The 26,362-nt window shown below is 45.5% G+C and overlaps 2 protein-coding genes across 15 annotated transcripts in view; one reads left to right on the forward strand and one right to left on the reverse strand.

The window, feature by feature from the left end:
• Window positions 1–364: 364 nt before the first annotated feature.
• LTAP1 (lipid transport auxiliary protein 1) lies at window positions 365–9,905 on the reverse strand. 2 transcript variants are annotated; one of them, XM_028090169.2, is made up of 7 exons: window positions 9,641–9,901; window positions 9,186–9,287; window positions 5,337–5,454; window positions 5,069–5,122; window positions 4,279–4,445; window positions 4,137–4,195; window positions 365–1,288 (listed from the first exon to the last, which is right to left on the reverse strand). In XM_028090169.2, the coding sequence occupies exons 1-7, from the start codon at window positions 9,704–9,706 to the stop codon at window positions 1,093–1,095; spliced, it is 762 nt and encodes a 253-aa protein (XP_027945970.1). In that variant the 5' UTR covers window positions 9,707–9,901; the 3' UTR covers window positions 365–1,092. The 2 variants fall into 2 exon arrangements, with proteins under 2 accessions (XP_027945970.1, XP_027945971.1); XM_028090170.2 differs by lacking the exon at window positions 5,069–5,122 and having other exon boundaries at window positions 9,641–9,905.
• Window positions 9,906–10,190: 285 nt separating this feature from the next.
• Window positions 10,191–26,362, forward strand: part of UBAP2L (ubiquitin associated protein 2 like) — a 40,831-nt gene continuing 24,659 nt past the window's right edge. For 7 of the 13 annotated variants that reach the window (XM_028090077.2, XM_028090079.2, XM_088017006.1 and 4 more), the window contains exons 1-8: window positions 10,231–10,312; window positions 14,745–14,874; window positions 15,566–15,643; window positions 16,225–16,335; window positions 20,250–20,418; window positions 20,809–20,904; window positions 21,532–21,577; window positions 22,086–22,198. In XM_028090077.2, coding sequence (XP_027945878.1) covers window positions 14,785–14,874; window positions 15,566–15,643; window positions 16,225–16,335; window positions 20,250–20,418; window positions 20,809–20,904; window positions 21,532–21,577; window positions 22,086–22,198 — 703 coding nt within the window. In that variant the 5' untranslated portion in view covers window positions 10,231–10,312; window positions 14,745–14,784. Of the gene's footprint in view, window positions 10,313–14,744; window positions 14,875–15,565; window positions 15,644–16,224; window positions 16,336–20,249; window positions 20,419–20,808; window positions 20,905–21,531; window positions 21,578–22,085; window positions 22,199–24,604; window positions 24,665–26,362 lie in introns of all 13 variants that reach the window. The other 6 variants (XM_028090074.2, XM_028090075.2, XM_028090067.2 and 3 more) reach the window with 2 other exon arrangements.

Raw genomic sequence — 26,362 nt, forward strand, 5'->3', positions numbered from 1 at the left:
ATCTCAGGGTCATGAGATCCAGCCCCATGCCATGCTCTGAGCTCAGTGGGGAGTCTGCTTCTCTCTCTGCCCCTCCCCCTGCTCGTGCACATGTGCGTTCTCTCTCAAATAAGTCTTTTTTTTTTTTTAAAGATTTTTTTTAATTTTATTTATTTGAGAGAGAGAGAATGAGAGATAGAGAGCACGAGAGGGAAGAGGGTCAGAGGGAGAAGCAGACTCCCCGCTGAGCAGGGAGCCCGATGCGGGACTCGATCCCGGGACTCCAGGATCATGACCTGAGCCGAAGGCAGTCGCTTAACCAACTGAGCCACCCAGGCGCCCCTCAAATAAGTCTTTAAAAAAGAGGCAACTATAAAGAAATGAATCATTTTTTTGTTCATTTTATTAAATAATCTAGAATGTCAGACCAGTGCATTGATCTGACTTTTCTTCACTGTCCCACAGCATCCCCAGGAAGTGTGGGGGGGATGGGATTATGTCAAATGCCAACATTCCCTTTTCCATTCATTCAAGACAGTATGGAAAGAAAGCCTAAGGGCAGATCCTTGCATGTCAGGGAAGTTGTGTTAGTGTTTCCACACACGCTGGATTAAATGGAGCACCAGCAAGCTGTTCCATGTAGCATGCATGGCCTCACTAGACCTCCCCACCAGCTTGTGTCTGCCCGTCCTACCAATCACTTCTAGGCTGTCTCAAACCCAAATGTCCCCATTCATCTATGTATAAAGGGGTAGACATGGAAGACATCAGGCCCTGCCACCCCAACTCTCACTCTTAGGATTATTTGTAGTGGAAAAGGGGGGAAAAAAGAGGCAGATGAATTACAATCAAAACCAAGTGAGGATTTTTAAGGAAGCATTGATGGAAACATTAAGAAAAACACCTGAATTCAACTCCCAAAAAAAGTGTTACCAAGGGAAAATAAAGTCCTGATTCTCGGAAATGGGCTGTAAGAACAAGCTGGAGAATGATTCTCTAGGCATGAACCCTACGAGCTCCGGACACCGTGGCATTTCAGCTGACCTGGACCCACCAACCAGATGACCCAAGGCTGCTGACCCCTCCAGCAGCCTGACAGCGTCCATCAGCCCGTCACAGAGTGCTTTCCAGGGTGTTATAGTTGTCCTTAAAGCTCTTCAGTTCAAGGAAGTGTTTGGCACGTTTACTCTTCTGACTGGAGGGGAGGTATGTCACCTGGATGGTTGTGGGGGAGACTTCAGGAGACTGGGTTAGGTCTTTGGCTGCCGACTGGTGCTGTCTCTGAGAGTTCCCACTTCGTGCTTTGACCCTGGAGAATAGAGAGGGCAGCTCCAAGACAGAACGAGGACTAACACAAGAACACAACTCAAGGCTCACCCGTCCTGTAAAGCCGCCAAGATCCCTGTCCTTGTTCTGTCTTATCAACTAGTTACTAAAACCCCACCTGATAGGCTACAAGTAGCAGAGAAACCAATTTTCCCATTGAGTCCCTGCCTCTGGCTCAACATTTTCTTCATCTCACTATAAAGAAAACTTTAGGGGCGCCTGGGTGGCTCAGTTGTTAAGCATCTGCCTTCAGCTCAGGTCATGATCCCGGGGTCCTGGGATCAAGCCCCACCATCGGGCTCCCTGCTCCGTGGGAAGTCTGCTTCTCCCTCTGCCGCTCCCCCTGCTTGTGCTCCCTCTCTCGCTGTCTCTGTCAAATAAATAAAATCTTTAAAAAAAACCAAGTTTTAATTCTGCTGAATTAAATGTATGTCACTAACATACTCCCAGTCCAAAAACAGTCCCTTGAAAACTGAACACCAAAAAATAAGAACAGAAGTAGCTATTGAGCACTTAAGACATGTTAGGACATTAAATTTGGTGTTTTATCAAATATTGATATCCCAGTATCTCTATATGGTGGTAACATCCCTATTTTCCAGGTTCAGAAACTGAGAGCCGCCTTGCCTGAGGTCACAAAGCTATTAAGTGATGGAGCTGGGGTGCAAATCTGTCAGATCTCAGAGCCTATCCTCATTAGATTCACTGAAACTTTCTAGAAACCAGAAATCAAGGACTGAATTTTTTTTTTCAATTTTATTTTATTATGTTATGTTAATCACCACACATCATTAGTTTTTGATTCAAGGAGTGAATTTTTATTTTATTATTTTTTTAAGTTCATTTAAGTAATCTCTACACCAACTGTGGGGCTTGAACTTGAACTCACGACCCCAAGATCAAGAGTCAAGCACTCAGGGCACCTGGGTGGCACAGTCAGTTGAGCGTCTGACTCGGTTTCTGTTCAGGTCATGATCTCGGGGTCCTGGGATCGAGCCCCACATTGGGCTCCATGCTCAGCTTGGAGTCAGCTTGAGGTTCTCTCTCCCTCTCCCTCTGCCCCTCCCACTCATGCTGTTTTCCTCTCTAAAATCAATCAATCTTAAAAAAAAAAAAAAAAAAAGTCACACGCTCTTCCAACTGAGCCAGCCACAGGCACCACTATTTTTTAAGTAAGCTCTATGCCCAAAGTAGGGCTTGAACTCATGGCCCCAAGATTAAGAGTTGTGTGCTCTACCGACTAAGCCAGATGCCCCAGAAGGGCTGAATTTTTATTTTTTATTTTTTAAAAAGATTTTACCTATTTGAGAGAGAGAACACAAAAGCAGGGGGAGAGGCAGAGGGAGAGGGCGAAGCAGGGGCACCTGGGTGGCTCAGTCAGTTGAGCGTCTGCCTTCAGCTCAGGTCATGATCCCAGGGTCCTGGGTTTGAGCCCCGCATCGGGCTCCCTGCTCAGCGGGAGCCTGCTTCGCCCTCTCCCTGTATCCCTCCCCGCTGCTTGTGCGCACGTACCCCCCCCCACACTCTCAAATAAGTAAAATCCTAAAAAAAAAAAATAAAGATTTATTTTAGAGAAAGAGAACGAGTGCGCACACACATGGGTAAAGGGCAGAGGAAGATGGAGAGAATCTCAGGCACACTTCCCGCTGAGCACAGAACCCAACGTGGGGCTCGATCTCATGACCCTGAGATCATGACCCAAGCCGAAAACAAGAGTCGGATGTAATTACCTGACTGAGCCACCTAGGTGCCCCCCCAAAGACTGAATGTTTAACAAAACTGTGGAAAGATACACACAAGATTTACCATCTCAGCCATTTTTAAATGTTTACAGTCCAGCACTGTTAAGTACATTCACATTCCCACCATCTCCAGAGCTCTTTTCATGCTGCAAAACTGAAGCTCTGTCCCCATTAAACCCTAACCCTCCAGCCCCTGGCACCCACCGTCTCCTTTCTGAATTTGATGACTCTAGGGACCCCAGATGAGTAGAACCAGAAGGTATTTGTCTTTCAAAGAAACTGTACTTTGAACAGGCTCCCTAAGTGACTTCCAGACTAAGCACCCTTCTCATCCTCTCCCTGTTCACTTTCACTCCTATTCCAAGCCGTTTTTACTGGACCTTTTGTTTTTGGAACAAAGTGTTTATTTTTAAGGACATAGATAAGAGAGGACAGACATACCCCTTATCTTTTGAGAAAGAGCCATATTCAACACAGCAGAAAACAGAGGCGGTTCTTTCAAGGCCAGTAACTAACTTTTTATTCTACTTGGGCTCCCCCTGTCCACCCTTTCAACATTTGCATAAACACCACCATGAAGCTGTGTTAATAGCGCATGTTTAAAACAACGCCAGACAAAAGTCGGGATTCCAGTAACACACTCAACAGCTAATACTACAGTGAGGCCTTTAGTTTCATGTGGAGTTCCTAATGCTATAAATGCTAATAAAAATGGATGGCACTTGTTACTTTTATCAAACTAAGACGTACAAGGAGGACACTGAAACCTTGGAAGAGAAAGAAATCTTTATACTGAAAAACTTCATTCCCTCTATTGATATAAATGTTACGCCACTTCTGACATTTTACTCACCTGGACTTAAAAAAAAAAAAAGAAAAAAGAGGGGGCACAGAAGTAGGAGGCATCTCCCTCTGCAAGCCTGTAAAGCAGCACATGCTTTCAGATGTGAGGGACAACAGGAAGGGACAGCTCGCCACCGTGATTTTGTTAACGCTGCTTATGAAGGGCATCTTGCTGGGGGGGTGGGGTGGGGCAGCACTACCGTACTCTCCAACCAGACCCTCCAACATATTCCCCTTCAAACTTACACAGTGGCCAGCTCACTCAGGGCCTCCTGGTAGCGCAGGTACTCACTCTGGCCAAAGACCTGAGGAAAGAGGAAGGATGAGAGTCCCTCAGGCCGGGATATCCCTTTAGTTCCCGGAAGGAAAAAGTGGCCGTCCAGCTTACCCCCGTCCCATAGCGGGCTGTCTCATAGCCATCCAGCAAGGTATCAATGAGGGCCTTGCGCACACCCTTAAAAGGAGTACTAGTGTTCCGAAGATCTAGCAGGTAGGAGCGGAAATTCTTGCCCATTAAGGAACGGGGATGCCTGCCTTCAGCATGAAATGGTATCTCTGTGGAGATAATAAATAACAGTGTTAACACTTCTCCCGTTTATCAGTATTTCTAGTTTATCTTCCAAATTTAGAAATGGGTCCAATGAATGAATTGGGGGGAAATTCTAACAGATGAAGAAGACCACAGATATAGAGCTGTGTCTGAGTGGTCACTTGGTGGTGGCAACATAGCTATAAGCTACACTAATGGTAAACAATAGTGTCTCTGTCCAATTCACACTCCTACTTACTCATCCTGGCTCTAAAATATAAACCATATTTTAGCAGAGATGAAGCATATTTGACAATGGTCATAGAACAGAAAAAATTCAAGAACCATTTATCTTGGTTTTACTGAAAAAGCGGGATGTCACCTGTCTTTTGTGGAAAAGCAAGCAAATCACCACCATCCAGTTAATGAAACTAAAGGTCTAAAGAAAAAACCCACTCATTAAAGAAGAAATAATGTGCCTCCATCATTTCTTTAGACAAAATAACCTAGTACTCTCAAAACTCTAGGAAATTCCTCCTAGCCAGAGACGTACAGAAAGGACAAATTCTAATATATCTATAAAGTGGGTTCCTCCCTCTTCCCCAGGTGAGCTTTCAGGATCCTGAATATCCTGTCAAGTCGCCCTTACCAGAGGCACGGATGGCATCCAGAGCTTTCATCCTGAATAGATAGTTGTAGCAATCTGTTGAAAAAGAGACTGGTCGTAGACATAACCCTCAGATTTTCCAAACCTCAGCAAGCTAATAAACTGCCTCCCCGCATCTGACATATACCCAGCAACAGAGGAATCACAGGTGTGGGTTTTGCCAGCAGCTATGCTAACAGCTCGGAGGGCAAAGGAATTCTGAACTTGTGGGATTCCTCACTGAAGTACCCTCCAAGCGCATGCCACGTACTCTCATTTCCCTGGGTCTCTAGCTGTAGCAGTCTTGCATCACCATCTGCAAGGAGCTGAGGTTCATACTTGATATCTTGAACCCTGGATAGCCGGATATCAATCTCCTCTTTTAAGTCCTGTTCACACAGAGGAAAGAATATGCAATCACTAACCCATACTCTGCTTTCTATCGACCTGGAAATGGGGCAGAGTAAGTGAACAACCAAGACAAAAGCAGCAGAAAAAATGCTCATATGGTTGATAAAATTGCGAGGTAAGACTAAAAAATTTAAGGATGGGATTAGGTTCTCTAAAAACTTCTCTCAACTGTACATCTCTAAGCTAGATCTTTTAACCCACCAGAATTTCTTCAAGTTCCACAGCATCATTATTTCTGACTCAACAGGGTTTAAAATGTTAGGTGTCATAAAGAACTTCCAGAGAGGGCGCCTGGGTGGCTCAGTTGGTTAAGCGACTGCCTTCGGCTTGGGTCATGATCCCGGAGTCCTGGGATCGAGTCCCACATCAGGCTCCCGGCTCGGCGGGGAGCCTGCTTCTCCCTCTGACCTTCTCCCCCCTCTCATGCTGTTTCTCTCTCTCTCTCTCAAATAAATAAATAAAATCTTAAAAAAAAAAAAAAAAAAAAGAACTTCCAGAGAGAGAAAAAATGGACAGCAACCGGAAGTCATACTCTAAAAATCTGTAAAGAGGCCTGTATATGATTTATAATAGCTTGGGGACTACCCTACCTGGTAGACCACAGAACTTCTAAAAGCTTTCTTCTAGAGTACATTAAATCTTTTAAGTAGATAATTCACATCCATGGTGTAAAATTCAAAAAAGGTACTAAAGCCACCCCTCACTTATCCAGAAGAGATCACTGTTAACAGTTCCAAGTTCATCTCTCTTACCTAAGAGGGTTGCCAGAGCCCCAGGAGATTTTCTTCTTGTAACGTTTTAAATAGGTTCTACACCTGACGTGGAGGCCAACGTGGGGCCCAAAGTGGGGATTGAACTCAGAAGCCCGAGATCAAGACCTGAGCTGAGATGAAGAGTTAGAGGCTTAACTCAATGAGCCCACCAGGTGCCACTTCTTGGTACTTTTTAGAAACTTCCACTGTGAAACGTATTATACGTGGAATACGTGTTACATACATTTTAAGTAATTATAAAAATCGTTAAGATGGGGCGCCTGGGTGGCTCAGATGGTTAAGTGTCTGCCTTCGGCTCAGGTCATGATCCCAGGGTCCTGGGATCGAGTCCCGCATCGGGCTTCCTGCTCCTTAGGAGCCTGCTTCTCCCTCTGCTTCTGTCTCTCATGAATAAATAAAATCTTAAAAAAAAAAAAAAAGACTCTAAAAATGGTTAAGATGAAATCTATATTCACTACCCTGTTTATGAACTAGAACGTTATCAATGACTCTGAAGCCTTGTGTGCCTATCTCTGATTGAATGCAAACCCCAATCTTAATTTGTTCAACAATCTTGTTTTTCTTCAGTTTTATCACATTATCAATCTATCAATCTAAACAAGATGTTTAGCTTTGCCTGGTTTTGAACTTTACACAAATGGAAAAGTATGTTTTAAATTCCTTTGCAACTTGTCTTTTAAAATGTTAAACGCTTGGGGCGACTGGGTGGCTCAGTCGGTTAAGCATCTGCCTTCGGCTCAGGTAATGGTCCCACGGTCCTGGGATAAAGATCTACGTCGGGATCCCTGATCAGCGGGGAGCTTGCTTCTCTCTCTCCCTCTGCTGCTCCCCCTGCTTGTGTGCTCGCTCTGTCAAATAAATAAAAAATCTTAAAAAAAAAACTTAAATACTTAATTACAATAGGTTGAACTTACAAGTGATAAAATGCATCCAATTTGTGTGGATTGATGAGTTCTGACAAATGAATACACCTACTCAACCACCATTACAACCAAGACAGAGAACATTTCCATCACCTCAAAATAGTCTTCATATCCCTTTGCAGTCAACCTCTCCTTCCCTGCTCCAGGCAACAATTATGCACTTTCTTTTGATATAGTTCTGCCTGTTGCACAATTCCATATAAATGGAATGGAACAAAATGGTAGATACTTTTTTATGAATGGCTTTCTGGTTTTTTTTCACTCAGCACGTTTTTGAAATTCACTCAAGTTTGTGACTTTTTCATTCAAAAATGCTTTAGTGTTTCATTTGTGTCCAAATATTTACGTTGCTTGGCGTACTTTTAAACCTTATAGTATTCCAGAATACAAGTATATCATTATATGTTCTCGAGTAGACGTTTGGACCAACAGTTTCCTCTTGAAATATCACAATCACCGAAATGAACGCTCTTACACACGTCTTCTGGTACAACATCAGCAAAAACTAATTTCTTTACGCTAAGAGTGGAACTGTTGCACTATGGACTAGGTACATGTGCAGTCTTACTAGATAATGCCCAGTTATTTTCCAAAGTAGTTTTACTCATCTGCACTTCCAGCAGCAATAAATGAGAATTCAGATGAGAGGATTTTTTCAAAGAAGGAATCTTATCTCATCTGGTCCAGAGAGCTCCTAAATAATCCAAGTTTTGATTGGATCATGATGTGCTGGAAGCCAACCCTATATCCCTCTGATGGAGGGCAGGTGGCATTTGGTGAACTGAGGGAACGTGGAAGCTCTGTCGAGGTTTTAGGCCACAACACCTTCCTTAAGGTTTTCCATCAGCTACCTCAGCAAAGAACAACAGAAAAGGAGGATTGATAGCGCTGGTCGATGAAAGAACATTGATCTAGGACTTGAGGGAACCGCGTGGTAGCCCTAATTCTCCCACGAGCCTGCTTGTCGTTCAACAGCAAATTACTGGGTACCTGCTGTATGCAGGCCCTGGCTTTACCGTGGTAAAGAGAACTGGCACAGAGCCTGCATTCTTGAGGCTTACAGTCTAGTGGAAGCTGGACATTAAACAAATCGACGGAATAAAAGAAAATTGGTGGTAAACGGTATCCAGAAAAATACCAGGACGCTGTGAGAAAATAAAAAAGAGCACCTACTTTAAAAGAGGTAATAGACATTCTCCTCTGGGGAGGAGTAGCACGTGAGCTAAGCTCTAAAGAGCAGACAGCTACAGGCAAGAGAAGCCCGGAGGAGGGCACTCCGTAGCACAGCAGCCGCACGCGTCAACGCTGGACCTCTAGCCCCTGCCGCCGGATGCCGGCTGCGCGCCGGGATCGCCGACAGCCGTGCAAGCCGGTGGGGCCGCTGGGGGCACCGAGACTTCGGCCTACACGGGCTCGTCTCCGATGCCTGTCCGACGCGGACACGCCACGAAGGCAGCCAGACATGCACCCGCGGGGCTCCCTCCCGCACGTACGGAATTTGGGAAAGACGGAAAAAAAACCTGTTTTAAGATTTTATTTATGTGTCGGAGAGCGCGCGAGAGCGAGCGGGAGCGGGGTAGGTGTGTGGAAGCCCGGGGGAGGCAGGCAGTCGCCCGAGGAGAAAGCTCGGACGGAAGGGCCACCCGGCGCTCGCGGCCCGCGTGCCGGGGTCAGTCCGTCCCCCGGACGGTGGGACTAACGCTGGCGGAGGCCCCCGCGGATCTCAAGCTCCGCGCAGGCAGCCCTTCGCACTGCTCTGGGGCTGGGGAAGGCCCTGGCCCCGGCCCGCAGCAAAGCCTGAGCGGCACACACAGCGCCGAGCCGGGAACTCTCACGCAGGCTGGGCCGCCGCAATCCGGGTCCTCCCCGCCGCAGCTGCAAACGCGGACGTTCCCGGGGAGCGCGCGCGCGGCGGGCGGCACGGACCGGGGCCTGCGCCGGGCCTTCCGCCCCCCACGCCAGCCCAACGGCGAGGCGCCGCCCTCGGGCCCCCCTCGCGCCCCGGAGGCCTACCTTGGGGGCGTTGTGTCCCACAGGGACGTGAGGTCCCCTTCGGGATTTCATCGCGAAGCGCATGATTTGCCTCTTCACAAAAATAAAGAGCAGCACAAACACCTGTGTCCGAGAGATACGAGAGAGGCGCTCTTTAACACAAAAGACCACTTAAAGGAAAAGCGCACGCCGCCGCTGCCGGCGCCCGCACGCGGCCCCCAGGGGTGCCTCGGGTACAGCTGGCGCAGAGCCGGGCCCGGCGGGCCGCGGGGACCGGGCCGCGGTGCGGCGGGCAGGGCGCGGCGGCCGCGGCGGCGGCTCCGCTCCCCGGGCACTCCCGGGGCAGAGGCAGGGGTCCAGGCCCAGAGCAGGCGCAGGTGCGCGGTGGAGGCCGAGGACGGGGGCGCGCCCACGACAAGGGCCTCTCCTGGGTCGGACGCGACGGCAGGACGGGGGGGGGGGGGGGGTCTCCTCACCAGGCTCCCGTAGGCCATCACCAGCACGACATTCACCCCGGACAACCAGTTACTGCCGGACGCCATGGCCTCCCCGCCCCGCGCACAACTGCTGCGGGTCACCCCGCCGCCCTGCCGCGTCAGCCCGGGCTCCGCCGAGGCACCGGCGCCTGGGGTCCCCGAAACCCCCCGGCCATTTCCTCACGAGGAAAGACCCAGGCTGACCCGGCCTGAAAACATGGCGGACGGGAACCCCGGAAAGAAGAACGTCGCCTTCCCGCTACCCCCCAGCACGTGACCCAGGGCCGCACCGGCCCCGCGGGCTGCGCGCGCCGAGGCGCCGAACGACGCAGGAACAGGAAGCGGAGGCCGCCCGTGCGTCACGCGGCGGAGGCGGGGCGGACGCGCGGGGCCGCAGCGCAGCGGCTCGTGGCGGAGCGGTGCGCGCACGCTTGCGGGCGCGCCCCTTTTCGCGTCACGTGCCGGGGGACGCAGGCAGGCAAGTGGGAGGGGGAAGGCGCGAGAGCGAGCGCGAGAGAGGAAAGGAGGGAGGGGGTGGGGAGGAGGGAACCTCACGTCACGTGACAGGGGCGGCGCGGCCCGGGGTGTCAGTGTGGAGGAGACTGAGGTAAAGTTGGGAGCGCAGCGGCGTTGGCGGCAGCGGCGGCGGCAGCGGCAGCGCGGCGGGGCCGGGTATTGTCCGCGGCCCCTTTAAATCCGCGGTCTCCCTCTCCCCTCCCTCCCTTCTCCCCCACCCCGCCGGCCCCCCCCACAGGCCCCCCGCCCCGTGCGTCCCCCCCACTGGACACCCTTCCCGGTCGTGCGAGCCCGGCGCCCCCCCTCGAGTCGGCCGCCGGGGGTTTTGTTTATGGTCGGATTTGCGGCCTAGTGGGCCGCGCCGGAGCCGGGGCCTCGATTTGGGAGCGTGGCCGGGGCGGGGCTTGGGCAGCCGGAGGGGGGGGGGCATGCGGCTAGAGCCTGAGCAGGGAGCGCGAGGAAGAGGGCGAGCGAGCGCGGCCTGGGCCCCGCCTGAGGTAGGGCCCGCTCTGCCCTGGCGGCTGCCTGTGAAGACGGCGAGGGGGCCTCCTCCCTTCCCGGCCCGCTGCGGGCCTCCTCGGGTCCGGATCCGGCCTGGTTTCGGGGTGGCGGGGGGGGGGGGAGGGCGGTGGGGTGGAGCTGCCCCAAACTCCCCCATGTGGCCCTCAGTTTGGAGTGCGGAGGGTGAATTTGTTCCGGGTGGGAGGCGAGGAGGCGATGGGCCCCGGGGGCTCCCGAGGTGGCGCGGAGCGGGGTGCGCCTCCCCATCCTCCACGCGTGGGCTTGCGTCCCCTCTCCGTTTGCAGCCTCTTTGTCAGCGCCTCTGGTTGCCCTTGCTTCTCTCTCAGCGCCCCGGCTCTGGGAGTGCGTTCGCGGCTGCTGTCGTTGGCTCGCTGTTGTCCGTGCTGTAGTTTCGGGTACACCCCAGACAGTTGGGATGCTATTTGGGAGCTGCGCGGGGAGACCCCCGTAGCGTGTATTACGCCCAAGGGACGTCACTAGGGCCCTGGGGTGTCTGTTCCCTCTTCTCGTAATAGGACAAGAATTCGGAATTTCTTCCGACCCTTCACTTTGTGGACCATCCCTAAATTGCTTTGTAAACTGATGTCACAAACAGGAGCCCGCTCCTCCACCGTTCTTGAAACGTAGCCACCTCTGGTGTAGGATGTTGTGGAAGGAAAACCACCCAGGAACAGGCCTTTTTTGTTGTCATTGTTACCGTTTTCGCCTTTGACTGTCCCTGAGTGTTAGGTGGAGAAGTGCTTTTTTTGTGTCCTCTCCATCCACCTTTCACCGCCCATGTCCTGCTTGGGGGATGTGTGATGTGACTTGCCGGGAGGTGATGGGGGTCAGTGCCAACCAGCCTTGCTGGGGGACGGAAACGCGTTAGTTATGTATGGCTTGGCAAAACTGCTTTGAGATCCTACACCATTGTCCTTAAAAGAGTAGACGGTGCCAGTGATTATTTCCGTTGTGAACAGCAAGTATTGCTGGCCCGGAACTAACGATGAAAGACCTTAAAATGCACTGTTTTGTTTCTGATTTTTGAAGCCCCTCTTTGCTAAATGTGTCCTCCCTGGCAAGTACTCTTCTTACAATTAGAGTCGAGTATATGGAGAAGGGGATACTGGGGTCATTTCTACAAAGCATCCAGGGGAATTAGTAGTTCTGTTACGGGTAGCGAGCGAGCCTTACTTACCCAGTCCAGCTTCAGAGTGTCTGAATTGTTTTTTCAACTTAGATTGTAAGCTCCCTGAGGGCAGCAAGCAAGTCATACTGCTTTTGTATTTCCTGAAATACTGGACACATAGTAGATACTCAATAAATACTTGTTATTTATTTTTTTCCGTAAAATTTCTCTGGCTATTTTTTCAAGTAGCTGGTTTTCAAAAGATGGTCAGGGGCACTCCTGTGTTGAAACCAGTATTTGTTCCTGCACTGTTCCCTTGGTCTCCCAGCACTTCTCATGTGTTTCCTGTAAATATTTTTATTTTCTAAGGAAAAGTACTTAAGATTCCTCCCCTCCACTGTGATAACTCTAGGTGTGTGTGTCTGCTTGCTACTAAAAGGCTACTAATTTTGTGCCCTCCGGTGATCCATCCCAGATCACTTACTTTTGACCTGTCGCTCAGTGTTGTTACTACGTAGGTGGTAAAAATTTCTTAGTCACACATTTCAAAGCACTTGTAAGAAAGAAATGGAAGTTAACAGCCTGACTGATCAGGATTTTTCCTCAGTAATTATGTGGCTTTCAAGATGACTTTTTAATATATTTACACGGGTACAATATGTGTAGTCATCCATATTGCTAGTCACGCGATTCATATTTGTAGTATTAACTTATGCTTGTAAGGTGAAATCATAAGTGAAGTAGAAAGCAGTCAATATTTGTAAGTTACAGGAGCATTTATTCGCATTAGAAATTCATTTTAGAGCCAATTATTAAGTATAATAGTTTTCGTCTAGTTTTAATTTTTCCTTTTGATTTGAGTCCAGGGATACTGGTTAAAGAACACTTGTTTTTTTGTGAGTGCTGAAACTTGGCTATAATGCCAGTCTGGGTAAATGGACTACTGTGTAGCAAATAATCCTGTACTAGCTAGAAATATTTACAGGCTTTTGTGTGCACATGTGCATGTGTGTAGGGAGAAGAGGTAGTGGTTAAAGAATTAGCTCTGAGATTTCTTTAAAAATTTTGGTGATAGAGAATGTAAAACTCTTAAATTCTTAATACTGTATCAAAAACAAAGACGTATGCAGACTGTTGATCCAACTTGGTGAAGAATTTATCCTCAGGGAAGTTAGCTTTCTTTGTGACCTGAAAAACCAGTGAAATTCACTTCCCTAATAATCCTTCTATATTTCGTTAGAAGCCCAACCTACCTCTCCCTCAAATTCATCGGTGTCTTTTGGGCAGTCTAGCATTACCCATATAAAGTTTCATTAATGAAAAAAATTACAGTTAGAGCAGAAAATATAAACTTAGCCTCTTTGGGAGGGAATAAAACAGTGCAGAGTAACGTCTTATTTTGAGCGCCCCAGTCTTATTTTGAGCGCTCTATCGTATGGTGGATATTTTCTTTGTTTACTAAATGCAGCCGCTGAGGTTGTGTTATAAAGCAAAGTATGAATGAGGGAACTTAAGTTCAGGAGAATCCTAGCTTGCTAGAACTGTTAATAACAAAAACCATTCTGGTTTTGGGAAGGCCCTGCTTGTTCTCTGTCTCTTTAAAGACTCAACAGAGTCCCATTGCTGGCAATAATGTCTCGAGTTTAAAATGATAATCCTAGGGGCACCTGTGTGTCTCTCTTGGCTAGGCATCTGCCTTGGGCTCAGGTCATGATCTCAGGGTCCTGGGATCGAGCCCCACATCGGGCTCCCTGCTCAGTGGAGAGCCTGCTTCTCCCTCTCCCTCTGCCTGCCGCTCCCCTGGCTTGTGCTTTCTCTCTCTCTCAAATAAGTAAAACCTTAAAAAAAAAAAATCCCAACTCTTCTTTAAAAAAAAAAAAAATTTTTTTTTTAATTAAATGATAATCCTAGAAGCCCTTTCTGAATCCAAATAAAACTGTGTGCTAGGTGCTTTTGGTATGGGACAGATTTGGGATTCTCTGTATATTAAGGTGAGTGGTAAAGAGTGTTTGCATTTCTGGTGCCTGGGAACTGTGGACTAGGAGGTCGACAGAAGTTGCTGCAAAAACAGTGTGTTGGAATTATCCAGGGAACTGAGATTCTGAGCAGTCGCTGGGGCTAATACTTGCTTTGTTGAAGGTTATAGAAGCTCCCACTGCATGAGGAGAGATGCAACTTGAGGGAGAAAGGCTAGACTTGAGCTTGTCCTTTCCCAAGTGATGGAGGTCGCATGCAACTTATATAAACTGGTTGTAAGGGAGGTAGGACTGTTTTCATAGGTACACAGTACAGTATTTTAAATTGTTTTTACTTGTTTGGAGTATAGACTAATCCCCTTCCTGGAAGGCTTTTGTTTCCAGGTTTTGCTGATTATCTTTCCTTCTGTCAAAGGGACTTCAGATATTTCTGTGTAGAAGGCTTTTGATTATTTTTTTTTAAGTATTTATTTGAGAGAGAGAGAATGAGAGAGCACGAGAGGGAAGAGGGTCAGAGGGAGAAGCAGACTCCCTGCTGTGCAGGGAGCCCGATGTGGGACTCGATCCCAGGACTCCAGGATCATGACCTGAGCCGAAGGCAGTCGCTTAACCAACTGAGCCACCCAGGCGCCCGAAGGCTTTTGATTATTAACATTGTTTTACTTGCTATCAAGATAACAAAACTTCACAAAGTCCGTGTATAGGGGACTAGTAACCAAACTGTGCCCATAACTTAAAAAAAAAAAAAAAAAAAACCCTCACTTAACACATACTTTTATGTATTTCTTGTTCTACAGAAATGGATTAACAGCCATTGTTCCTTAAGGAATTTATCAAGCTAAATATGTCTTAAGAACAGATGAATTTTCTTGGTTTGTTGCTTTTAAAGAAATGAAAGTGGTGAAGATGCTGGTGAAAGAGAGCTTGAAAACATATTTTGCCTGCATTTAACATCTAAATTGTTATTTTTTAAATCTTTCAGTATTCTACCTTGTAAATACTGTTATTTGTATATACTGTAAATGATGACGTCGGTGGGCACTAACCGAGCCCGGGGAAACTGGGAACAACCTCAAAACCAAAACCAGACACAGCACAAGCAGCGGCCACAGGTAAAGAACTCAAGGGATATGGATTTATTGGTAGCATTGCTGGTTGATACTGGTTTCCATCCAGTGCAGCATCATTCTGTGTTTTAGATTCTTGGTTTGGGTTTTTTATTCTTGTTTTCTAGTACTTGGCTGTTTTTACTTAGGGTCTGATGACTGTTAATGATATGCTATGATGCACTATGCTTGCTTTTTGTTGTTTAATACTGCATTATAAGACTTGGAAAGAATGGGTCCTGTCTGTGCTTTGTATCTCTAAGGTAGCATTTCCCTCAGACTAAATCTTATGTTATTCTCAGCCCTAGAGATAAAGGGGTGGCATTGGTCCTTGCAGAAACAGGAACAGGGTTTACACATGACTTTGCAAATAAATGTGAATTATTTAAGGCACAAATGTTTCAAAGAGGTGCTCTGATCCCCAAATGGGAGCTTCTTTAACTGTGAACATTGGTGGAAAAGCTCCCTGGTTTTTTAGGGATCGTAGAGTGGAATACTACTAGCTTCAGTGTTTATTTTTTTGTCATTTTGCAAATTTAGGCACCTTAATCGCTGTTAGTGTTTTACTACATGGTCATTTGTAACAAGGAGAAGGAAATTGGGCTGGGAGGTGGGGTGGATTATTGACTACATAGGTCCCTCTTTTCTAAACTGTTGTCTTTTGTTCATGCTTTCTTGAACTTGTCTTAATTCCTAGGCCACTGCGGAACAAATTCGACTTGCACAGATGATTTCAGACCATAATGATGCTGACTTTGAGGAAAAGGTGAAACAAGTGAGTGTGTCGCTGATTTGCTATAAGCCATGGGGAAAGACATCAGGATTAAAGCATAGTTAAATGTCATATATCGCCACCAGGGTACTTCGGGCTTGTAGGTATTAAAAGAATTATAACCGGAAATAAAATAGGTTAAGCCAGTAAGTGAATGCTTTTGTTGTCTGATTCACCGTCCCCCTTTGGACAGCTACCTTGTTCGAAAAGGTTTATCTTAATTTTAACTTCTTATTTATCGGATGACTTTGTTGATGCCATTTTTATAGCAACTTTGAGCGTTGTGCCATCTAGGAATTGTAGAAATTCATGGTAGGCTGAAGCCTATGTGCTTCTGGGTTTGATTGTTTATTAGATACTTTATTGTTTGATTGTTTTATAAATACTTTTGTCCCCATCCCTAATCAGAGGTGGTAATATTTTGCTTATTGAACTAGAATACCAAAATTCTGCACATTTTGCTTTTTTAAGCCTGGGGTCCTTCAGACTCAGCTGGTGTCTTCTCCCCTTTCTCTTGCTCACCTGGTTTCCTTTTGTGAGGAGTGCAAGCTTGTTCATGATGGTTGCTGATCTTTTTCTTTCAGTTGATTGATATCACAGGCAAGAACCAGGATGAATGTGTCATTGCTTTGCATGACTGCAATGGAGATGTCAACAGAGCCATCAATGTCCTACTGGAAGGAAACCCAGATACGGTAAAGTGTTAATAGAGCGTTCTAGAAAGTGGGTCCCTGGCTGAGAAGCTCAGAATATTCTAAAAATAGCAAGTGGAGTAACTCAACTTAAAGGAGAGTACCTTATTCTCCAAATGGAGCAGAGAACTGTCCTGGCGATCGTTTGCTGTGGGTTGCAAATACTTCAAATTTATACAATAAGTAGAAGAAAACATAAAATCTGTCTCTTTTATTTTGCTTAGAATAAGTTATTCATTCTAGGCTAGCTATGGTTTTCCAGACTGGGTTAGTCTGAATTAGAGATGTTATGTGTCAGCCTTAGTTACTAATCAGAATACTCTGCTCACCAGTTTTATTGCTGTTGAATAAGTCACACAAACTAGTGAATTCTGATTTCAAGACATTCTCATCAGTGTCACCTTTTACAATACATTTTCATTGCTTGAACCTATTTCTGTTGAGGTAGCAGAGAGAGTGTTAACAGCCTTTTGACCGTCCCTGGAGATGATAGGGGATATCTTGGAGGACCTCTTGCCCTAGAATTTCACCTCTTCTCCTTTCCACTTAATGAGATCCTTGTATTTTTGTGCTTGTCCTATCATTGTCCCAAATTGTTAAGTCCCTTAAGAACAGGGGTTCTGCCTTACTAACCTTTGGGATTTTCCTGTGGTGCTTAGCAGAGAACTTTATTGTTTTAATGAGCAGTGTATCTTAAAGTAATTTTCATTTACTTGGTCTTACACTGGGGATCTTTGGTTGGGATAGATAACCAGAGTTCACCCTTAGAGAGATCAGCTTACTGGTATTACAGTGTCACATTTGCTAAATGTTGGAGGTTTGGCAGTTTCCTTGAGACAATAGGAAATAATAGTGGAAAACTTTTTTTAGTCATTAAACTTAAATTTGTGGTTTTTTCTCTTCAAAAATGTGGTCTTAAGGGAGCTTGGCTGGCTCAGTCGGGAGCAGGCGACTCTTGATTTCAGGGTCGTGAGTTCAAGCCCCATGTTGGGTGTAAAGTTTACTTGAAAAAAAAAAGTGTGGCCTTAGATTTTACATTATTGATCTTACTTGAAAATTACTGTTTGGGTAATCAGATAAGAGTGCCTTTGGCTCACTTTGAGTTTACTAGAATAATTGTCTGCAAGATTTTTGGGTTGGGGGAAGAGGTGGGACAACTCATGACTTAAAATCTGGATTCCTTCCTTCCTCCTCCCTCCGTCCCTCCGTCCCTCCGTCCCTCCGTCCCTCCGTCCCTCCGTCCCTCCGACCCTCCGTCCCTCCCTCCCTCCCTCCCTCCCTCCCTCCTTCAAGTCACATTTTGTTTCACCTTCCAGCATCTTCTGCCTAATGTTTCAAATCTAACTTTCCACGGTATCAGAAAAGGAAAATAAACTGGAGAATATAAGCTTATGCCACAAGTAAACCAGCTGCTAGTGAAACCAGTGGGGAGTAGTATCAACTGCCAAGGGATGTTGGATGTATTTGGGTGGATGAGATCATATCAGAAAACTGGCAGTGCCTTTGGGAAGACCATAGTAATTCCTTTTCCTTATAGAACTCGGGTAGTGCCAGCAGCTGATACATACCATAGAGAAGGGAAAAGATGACAGGTTTCTGAAACTTGCCAGGTTTTGAGACAGATTAGCTGAAAACTCTGAAAGCTAACTGTTTTGAGTCTAGTTTCCAGGGTTTCTGATGCAGGTTTAGTTATAATAGAGGTACTATAACTTATGAATTGAAGCTACTGTGAGCATAAAATGACCCACCAGCTGTAGTGTGGAAGGAGCTTGGACTGGAAGAGTAGGCAGCAAGGAGCTGCCAAGTCCTGGGTGGATACTTAATCTTTTAAAAAATTATTAGTGAACTATTGTAGATTCTTTAGAATTATGGTTATGATTTTGCTATAATTTTAAGCTGATTTTTTTTAAAGATTTTATTTATTTATTTGACAGGGAGAGACATAGCAAGAGCAGGAACACAAGCAGGGGGAGTGGGAGAGGGAGAAGCAGGCTTCCCGCAGAGCAGGGAGCCCAGTGTGGGACTTGATCCTAGGACCCTGGAATCATGACCTGAGCCGAAGGCAGACACTTAACGACTGAGCCACCCAGGCGCCCAAGCTGATTTTTTTTTTTTTTAAGATTTTATTTATTTATTTGACAGAGACAGAGATAGCGAGAGCAGGAACACAAGCAGGGGGAGCGGGAGAGGGAGAAGCAGGCTTCCCACCGAGCAGGGAGCCCTATGTGGGGCTCGATCCCAGGACCCTGGGATCATGACCTGAGCCGAGGGCAGATGCTTAACGACTAAGCCACCCAGGCGCCCTTAAGCTGAGTTTTTAACTTAAAAACATTTTTTTTAAATTATAATAAAATATATTTAAAATCTATCATTTTAACCATTTTTAAGTGTACAATTCAGGGGCATTAAGTACACTGATGGTGTTGTGCAACCCATAGCATTGTGCATTTCTGGGACTTTTTTATTTTCCAAACAAATTCTCTTAAACAATAACTTCCCCTTTCCCCCGTCTTCCCAGCTCCTGGTAACCTCTTCTGTTTTCTGTGTCTATGAATGTGTCTATTCTAGGTACCTCATGTAAGTGGAACCCTACAGTATTTGTTTTTTTTAATGTCTTCTTACTTGGCGTAGTGTTTTCAGAGTTTATCCATAGTGTGGCCATGTGTCAGAATTTCACTCCTTTTTAAGGCTGAACGATACTCCATTATATGTAAATGCCACATTTTGTTTATTCATCCATTGATGGACACTGGAATTATTTGGAAGCAAGTTACAGTCATCATAAATAAAATACTCTGCAGGATGCTTCCCTTGAAGGAGGATATTCTATATGACCATAATATTATCAGCCCTGGAAAAATTAATAGTCATTTCATATATACTTTGTCCGTATTCTTGGAAGTTATTAGATATTGGATAGCTGTTGCTGAGCCCTGGGTCATTGTTGTTTGAGTAAGATGGTAACTAGGGTTGTAAAGATTTGGTAGTCTTGGTGTTTGGGAATTTTTATTTGTACATATTTTCTGCAAAATATGTGTGAATCAAGGGGTGTGTTTTTAAAAACTTCAGACTTAATAAAACTCATTTCCTGAGGGATGAGGTTTTTGCAAGACGGTTTAGCTTCCTCCTTATCACAAATTTTCTGTCCTGCAGTCTGGAATGAATCCTAGATTATTCTGCTTTGGGGAAAGTTTAATTGGACTATATCAGTTTAGGAACTATAGGGAGAATACAGTGTGTAAAACCTGGAATGGAATGCTTCCTATAGTCCACATGTCTCAGGGCCAGGGCTGTGCCTTGGTCCTGACTGCTACTTGGTCTTTTTAGCAAAGGAAACTGTTGCATGTCAGGGAGTGTGGTTGGGGGGGTGGGCGGTGAGGAGTAGGTATAATTGTTTTCCTCCTAAATTTTGAGTTGCTTGATTAGGGAATGTGCCCAAGAGTCAAATCCTGTTTGTTCATTCTGAATTCAAAGTTAACCTTTAGAAATTTTTAGTTCTTTTTTGCTTTGACATGAATAAGATTATAAAAAGTTGAGAGCCACTGAATCCAAAGGAATTAATATTTTCAGCTCAGGAAACACCCTTGAAAGTTAGGGACCAATAACTAGGTCCTTTGATTAATCTGCCAGGTGACTACACTGGATCCAGATCTTGGCAATTCTTTTGGAAGTGATCCCTGCAATCCATTAGCTATAAGCACCTCCCCTACAAAAAAGGACTTCCGTTTTGTCCGATAGGTATAGAATTTGTATTGAGATTCTTGTCTGTACCCTCCATTTAAACAGACATAAATGAGTGGAAGTATCTTAGACTTGGATGATGAGAGGAGAATGGTTAACAGTTTTCCCAGCTTTTATCTTTGGTTTCCCGATAGCAATCCATATTGATTAGACGTGAATGCTCTGCTCTTCTTTAGCATTCGTGGGAGATGGTCGGGAAGAAGAAGGGCGTCTCAGGACAGAAGGATGGTGGCCAAACGGAATCCAACGAGGAAGGCAAAGAAAATCGAGACCGTGACAGAGACTATAGTCGGCGACGTGGTGGGCCACCAAGACGAGGGAGAGGTGCCAGCCGTGGACGAGAGTGTATGCATGGGGCTTTAACAAAACCAGCTGTTGGTCAGTAATGTCTGGACTTCAGGGATGTCAGGACCTTGCTAAGCTGGACCTAGTAACCATAGTATCATCCTTTTGATTTTTTTCTTGCCACCGTTTATTCTGAGACCTTGGTATCTCTACATGTAGCATTTTCTAGCTACCAGTTTGGCATGAAATTAGCCTGCAGTCATTTGTAAAGTTGTCTGACTTACAGCTCTCTGTCGTGGTTCATCACCTTTCCCCTAGTAACCATCATGTCCCATCCTTCCAGCTCATTTTCTCTTCCTTGTTTTTGTCTCCCTACCACCATCTATACATGCCATTTACATATTTACATAAATTCCACTGACTCTGCTCTGGCTGTGTTTTTAATTTCAGTTCGGGGTCAGGAAAATGGATTAGATGGCACCAAGAGTGGAGGGCCTTCTGGAAGAGGCACAGAAAGAGGCAGAAGAGGACGTGGCCGAGGCAGAGGTGATCAATTTCTTGGGGGGTGGGGGTGCATATTGGGGGCAGGATACTCTTATTTGTTCTATAGGGGTCTACTTTTATTTGAAAACAAGCAAATTCACATGGCATCTTATTATATTAATTGTTGAGATGTCATGCAAATTTTAGAGATTGCTGAGTGGGGTAGTGAGAAAGAAAGGTAGGTGTCATTTTCTTTAGTCTTTATTGTTGATGTTAATGTATTTGCTTAAGGACCCAGCAGTTTGGTTAGCAAGGGAAAAATCTATCAATAGGAATGATTGTCCTGCTGTTGTATATTAACTACACTGTGAGGTGAGAGAAAGAACATCTAATAATATCAACCACTTAACTATTCCAGAGTTGCCTCAGTTGGCAAGGTAGTTTTATATCAACTTCTTTTTTTTCTTTTTTTTTAAAGATTTTATTTATTTATTCATGAGAGACAGAGAGAGAGAGAGGCAGAGGGAGAAGCAGGCTCCCAAGGAGCAGGGAGCCCGATGCGGGACTTGATCCCAGGACCCTGGGATCATGACCTGAGCCGAAGGCAGACGCTTAACCATCTGAGCCACCCAGGCGCCCAGTTTTATATCAACTTCTAAAGTATTTCTCTCTCCTTCTCTTTTTCTTTAGGTGGCTCTGGTAGACGAGGAGGAAGGTTTTCTGCTCAAGGAATGGGGTAAGTTTCATTGATTTGATGCCAAAATCTTTAAATTTTTTCCCCCTAAGCATCACTATAATATTCTAGAGGGGCTAATATCCTGGTATCTTGAGGATAATAGGCAGCTTTAACCAAACTGTGATCAGAAAGGTTTCTAGACCGTTTATTCAGATAGGTATGTAGACTTCGGGCTTAGAGGTAAATGTTCACCACTTGGGTCATTATCTCTATCTCATAGCTTCATTTGAATGCATATACCTGCTGTTTTCCAAAATTTCACGTGGATTTTATTATGATTCTTGACGTCCTAATCCAGAATAAAGTGTAGATATAAATTGAGATTATACCATAGAATTTTAGGTAGGCTGGTAAGTGAGGAAAGTAGACATATATAGGATTGTAGAATGGGGCTGTGTTGGTTTGTAATAGGGAAAAGGCAAGGTTCTTGTGGCCCCCCCCCGAGTTAATTTTTTGCTGGTGTTGCTTAAAGGTCAGAGACTCTCTTAAGCTTTCTCCCCACCCCCAGAACCTTTAACCCAGCTGACTATGCAGAGCCGGCCGGCACCGATGATAACTGCGGCAATAGTAGCGGCAACACGTGGAACAACACTGGCCACTTCGAACCAGATGACGGGACGAGTGAGTGACTGTTTGTTGTTTCTCGCCTCTGGAACCGAAGGAAATAATTACTGTGAGGTTATCGTCATACTAAGAAGTAGAGGGACGGGTTTTGGGCGCAGAGATAGGGGAGCTAGAGCTGGCCATTGAAATACCGTGTCTATTCTCTTCCCTGACTGTGTGCCTGTGGGCACTTCGTGCGCTGCTTCACCTGGTCTTCACCACTCTTCTGGGAGATTGACGCTAGTCGCCATCTGCAGATGACAAGCACACTGAAAGTGTGGTTGAAATCTGCTAGTATTTGAACTCAGAATTGTTGGACTCAGAGCCCCTGTCCTCTCTGTCGCCCTGGCTGCTCTTAGGTCCAGGTGTATTTCTTAGGGTTTCTGTTAGGGTGTCTAGCTTTGCTTTCTGAAAAGGTATCCACAATTAATCAAGCCACTACTTGTAGAGGTGAACAAGGCCCAGAATCAAAGCCCACTGACAGCTTAATTGTTTTTTGGCATTGAGATAAGAATATCTTTTTTCCCTTCATTTTTGGAAAACCTCAGTGGGGAAAAAGGAAATTGTATCTTACTAGCTCTATTTATTGGATAGTCTTCTGAGCATGGAAGAATATCAAGGGATTTGAATAAGATTTTTTTGTTGTCATTAGCTGACTTTGGTATCTGTATCTGGGTAGGGTGTATATATTTAAGGATTTTTTTTTTAAGATTTTATTGATTTTATTTGACAGACACAGCAAGAGAGGGAACACGAGCAGGGGGAGTGAGAGAGGGAGAAGCAGGCTTCCCGCGGAGCAGGGAGCCCGATGCGGGGCTCGATCCCAGGACCCCGGGATCATGACCTGAGCCAAAGGCAGATGCCTAACAACTGAGCCACCCAGGCGCCCCTCTTTAAGGATATTTTAGGCTTGTGGGATATATCAAGAGGTGTTTGGGAGTAAAAGATACTTTACCCCCCCCCCCCTTTTAGGCTCCAGCGTCTTTTATTCTTATGAGATCACTAACTTCCTTATGGCTGAGCCAACACATGGAGAGCTTGAGACCCTTTTCTCCTGTAAAGGGGGGAATGATTTCAATAGTAGAGCATGCATTAGGCTCTTTGACTCCTTATCCGTTTACTTGCCTTGCCCCTTTTCAAAGATCATTGATCTTTTTTTTTTTTAAAGATTTTATTTATTTATTGAGAGAGAGAGAGAGAGAATGGTAGAGAGCATGAGAGAGAGGAAGGTCAGAGGGAGAAGCAGACCCCCTGCTGAGCAGGGAGCCCGATGCGGGACTCAATCCCGGGACTCCAGGATCATGACCTGAGCCGAAGGCAGTCGCTTAACCAACTGAGCCACCCACGCGCCCCAAGATCATTGATTTTTATCTCTGTCTTTAGGAGGGTCTTTGGCACAAACAGTTCATCTACTGCCCACAAGATGTTTTACTTTAGGTCCTGAATGTTATTTGCTTTTTGTTTAACACACTATTTTATAAATGGATTTTGAATACAGTTTTCCCATTGGTGGAGGCTGAAGTTGAGTTACTGACAAGATGGAGATCTGTTTAATTCCCTAGACCATTTGGCTAAGAAATGTATTTTATTACTTTGGAGGCACAGAGTTGCTCTTCATCTCTTGATTGTTTTGTAGAGGCAGTGGTAGCAGTCAGATTAACAAAAGTTACCGTTTCTGAGCTCTAGTTCTTGGGTATTTTTTTTTTTTTAAGATTTTATTTATTTATTTGACAGAGAGCGCGAGAGCAGGAACACAAGCAGGGGGAGTGGGAGAGGGAGAAGCAGGCTCCCCGCAGAGCAGGGAGCCCGATGCGGGACTTGATCCCAGGACCCCGATCCCAGGACGCCGGGATCATGACCCGAGCCGAAGGCAGGCGCTTGCTTAACGACTGAGCCACCCAGGCCCCCATGGGTATTTGGTTTTTTATCATTGGCAGAAAAAATAATAGATGTTAAGGGATTTGTTTTCAGTTGTGGATAGAAAATCAGGCATGGAGTCCCAGTCCTAGAATGCAAGCCTTAGCTGTTTTCAGCAAGGATCTGGTTTGGAAACAAGGAATGATAAGGTGTGTGTTTATTTCTTCTGAGTAGAAAATAGCAAATTTGGGAGGTTAGAATCAGAAATCTGACTTGTGGCTGAATGAAAAACTGTGTGATGCTGCTGTCATCTTGTTAATGTGAAAGAGTTCGGTGTAGCTTCATGCATTTCCATTGTTAATTTCACAGCATGAACTGACTTTTGTGCTTGATCTCTTTTTGTGTTTCCCTGATAGCAAACATCAAATTCCCTTTTTTATTTAAAAAGAAATTCAAACCTACCCTTAAAATATCCACAGGTACAATGGGAATTGTGTTTTGGGGGCAGATGTTCTCATTCATAAGCAAAATTTCATTCGTTGTTTTTTCTTTTCTTTTTTGTTTCAGGACTTGATTTCATTGGGGTTGAGGGGTCAAATTATCCCCGAAAATTTGAGACTGCTCCTGGTATGATACATCCAGGCGCCTAACTGCCCCGGATATTTTTATAGATTTTTATGAATTGAAATATCTGTGGATATGTCATTTTTCTGTCGTCCTGCTTTTTTCCTTTTCTGCCTCTCTCTCATACTCTGTGCCTGTTTTTCCTTCTTAAAAATTTTTGTCCATTAGTGAAGATTTAACATTTACGTTGACTGCTGTCTTCTGACAGAATGGAAATCTTTGTCTGTCATTCAGAGCCTTTGCACTCTTTCTTTTCCTTTGTGCCACCTCAGTACAGCCTTCTTGGCCACGACCGCACATCCTGTATGGGATCAAGTAGGCATCTCCATTCCTCCTTTCCATCCCAGATGCAGTCGCCAGAGTGCAGGAAAACATTCCTCCTTGAGAGAGCCTATCAATAGGAGGTTACTTCCAACTCCAGGATTAAGTATATGGACAGATTTTGGGTTCCATTTATCCAGGGCAGGATGGATGTCTGTGCAGAGGAAGAGTAGTGTTACCAGGGAGAGAGAAGAATGTGCTTTGTAACTTGTCTGAACTGAGATTGGACTTTAGTTTGATTTGGAGAACATTGCCATTATTAAGTGGTTTGGAATTTCCCTGGTCCAGTTATAATGTCCTGGGAGAGGTATTATAATGAATATCTTTTTCTCTAGCAAATAGGGTTCTTTCATTATTAAAAGTTCAGAAGAATTTCATTTTTTTCCTTAAGATTTTATTTTGACGTATTCTCCACACCCAATGTGGGGCTTGAACGCATGACCCCCGGCATGAAGAGTCACATGGTCTACTGACTGAGTCAGCCAGGCGCCCCTAGAATTTCAGATGGGTTCTGTAGGTTTATTTATTTATTTATTTATTTTAAGATTTTATTTATTTGACAGAGACAGCGAGAGAGGGAACACAAGCAGGGGGAGTGGGAGAGGGAGAAGCAGGCTTCCCGCGGAGCAGGGAGCCTGATGTGGGGCTTGATCCCAGAACCCTAGGATCATGACCCAAGCCGAAGGCAGATGCCTAACTGACTGAGCCACCCAGGCGCCCCAGGTTTTGTAGGTTTAGAATATTTCTCTTCAGTGACAGTAAAATATCTGAATGGCAGACTTTCATTCTTTTGAGAAGATTTCTCCATTTGGAAAGAAGATTTTAAGAGTTAATCAATATGTACTGTTGTTCTAGAGAAGGAAGGAGTGTTCTTGTCCTTTTCTGTAGGCGGGTGGTTATTTCTTACTGTGGTCCTTGTTGAAGGGAGGAATCCTGGCTCTCATAGAACAGTTTCCCTTTCTGAGGATCTATGTATACATGAAGCAAAACAAGGGGAATGTGGAAGTGGTTTGATTGCTGATGGACTTTTCCTGTAGAAACTCTCCTGACTTCATTATTACCACCATGAGGAGGGTGTGCACCTGCATTGTCTGCGCCGTGTCCCTGGCAGGTTAGCTGTCACATTCTGTAGGATTAGGGTTAGGATAATAACTAACAGACACGTTTGATTTCTCGGTTTTGGCCTGTGTCTTTTGAAAAGAGCAAGACCCATGAGGGTTTCTTAGGGTTAGACCAATAAGATCTATAAACCTGACTGCTACTGAGTATACATTTTTAAATTGAGTCCCTATAGCAGATAGTTGTCCGTGCCCTTAGTTTGGAAGCTGGTCCTTCACTGCCGTCCACTATGGTGTGGCAGCTATTTGTGTTCCTCCTTGC

The sequence above is a fragment of the Eumetopias jubatus genome, unplaced genomic scaffold (assembly GCF_037043125.1).
Source record: "Eumetopias jubatus isolate StellerSeaLion01/CBP00866 unplaced genomic scaffold, mEumJub1_p1.0 scaffold_12, whole genome shotgun sequence".
In the NCBI taxonomy this organism is placed as follows: domain Eukaryota; kingdom Metazoa; phylum Chordata; class Mammalia; order Carnivora; family Otariidae; genus Eumetopias; species Eumetopias jubatus.

Bases quoted from the DNA above. Each gene is read 5' to 3' on its own strand.
- LTAP1 (XM_028090169.2), bottom strand. From the start codon at position 9,706: ATGGCGTCCGGCAGTAACTGGTTGTCCGGGGTGAATGTCGTGCTGGTG. The intron at 9,288-9,640 runs GTGAGGAGACCC...TCTCGGACACAG, and splicing joins TGATGGCCTACGGGAGCCTG to GTGTTTGTGCTGCTCTTTAT. The intron at 5,123-5,336 runs GTACGTGGCATG...CTTTTTCAACAG, and splicing joins AGAGACCCAGGGAAATGAGA to ATTGCTACAACTATCTATTC.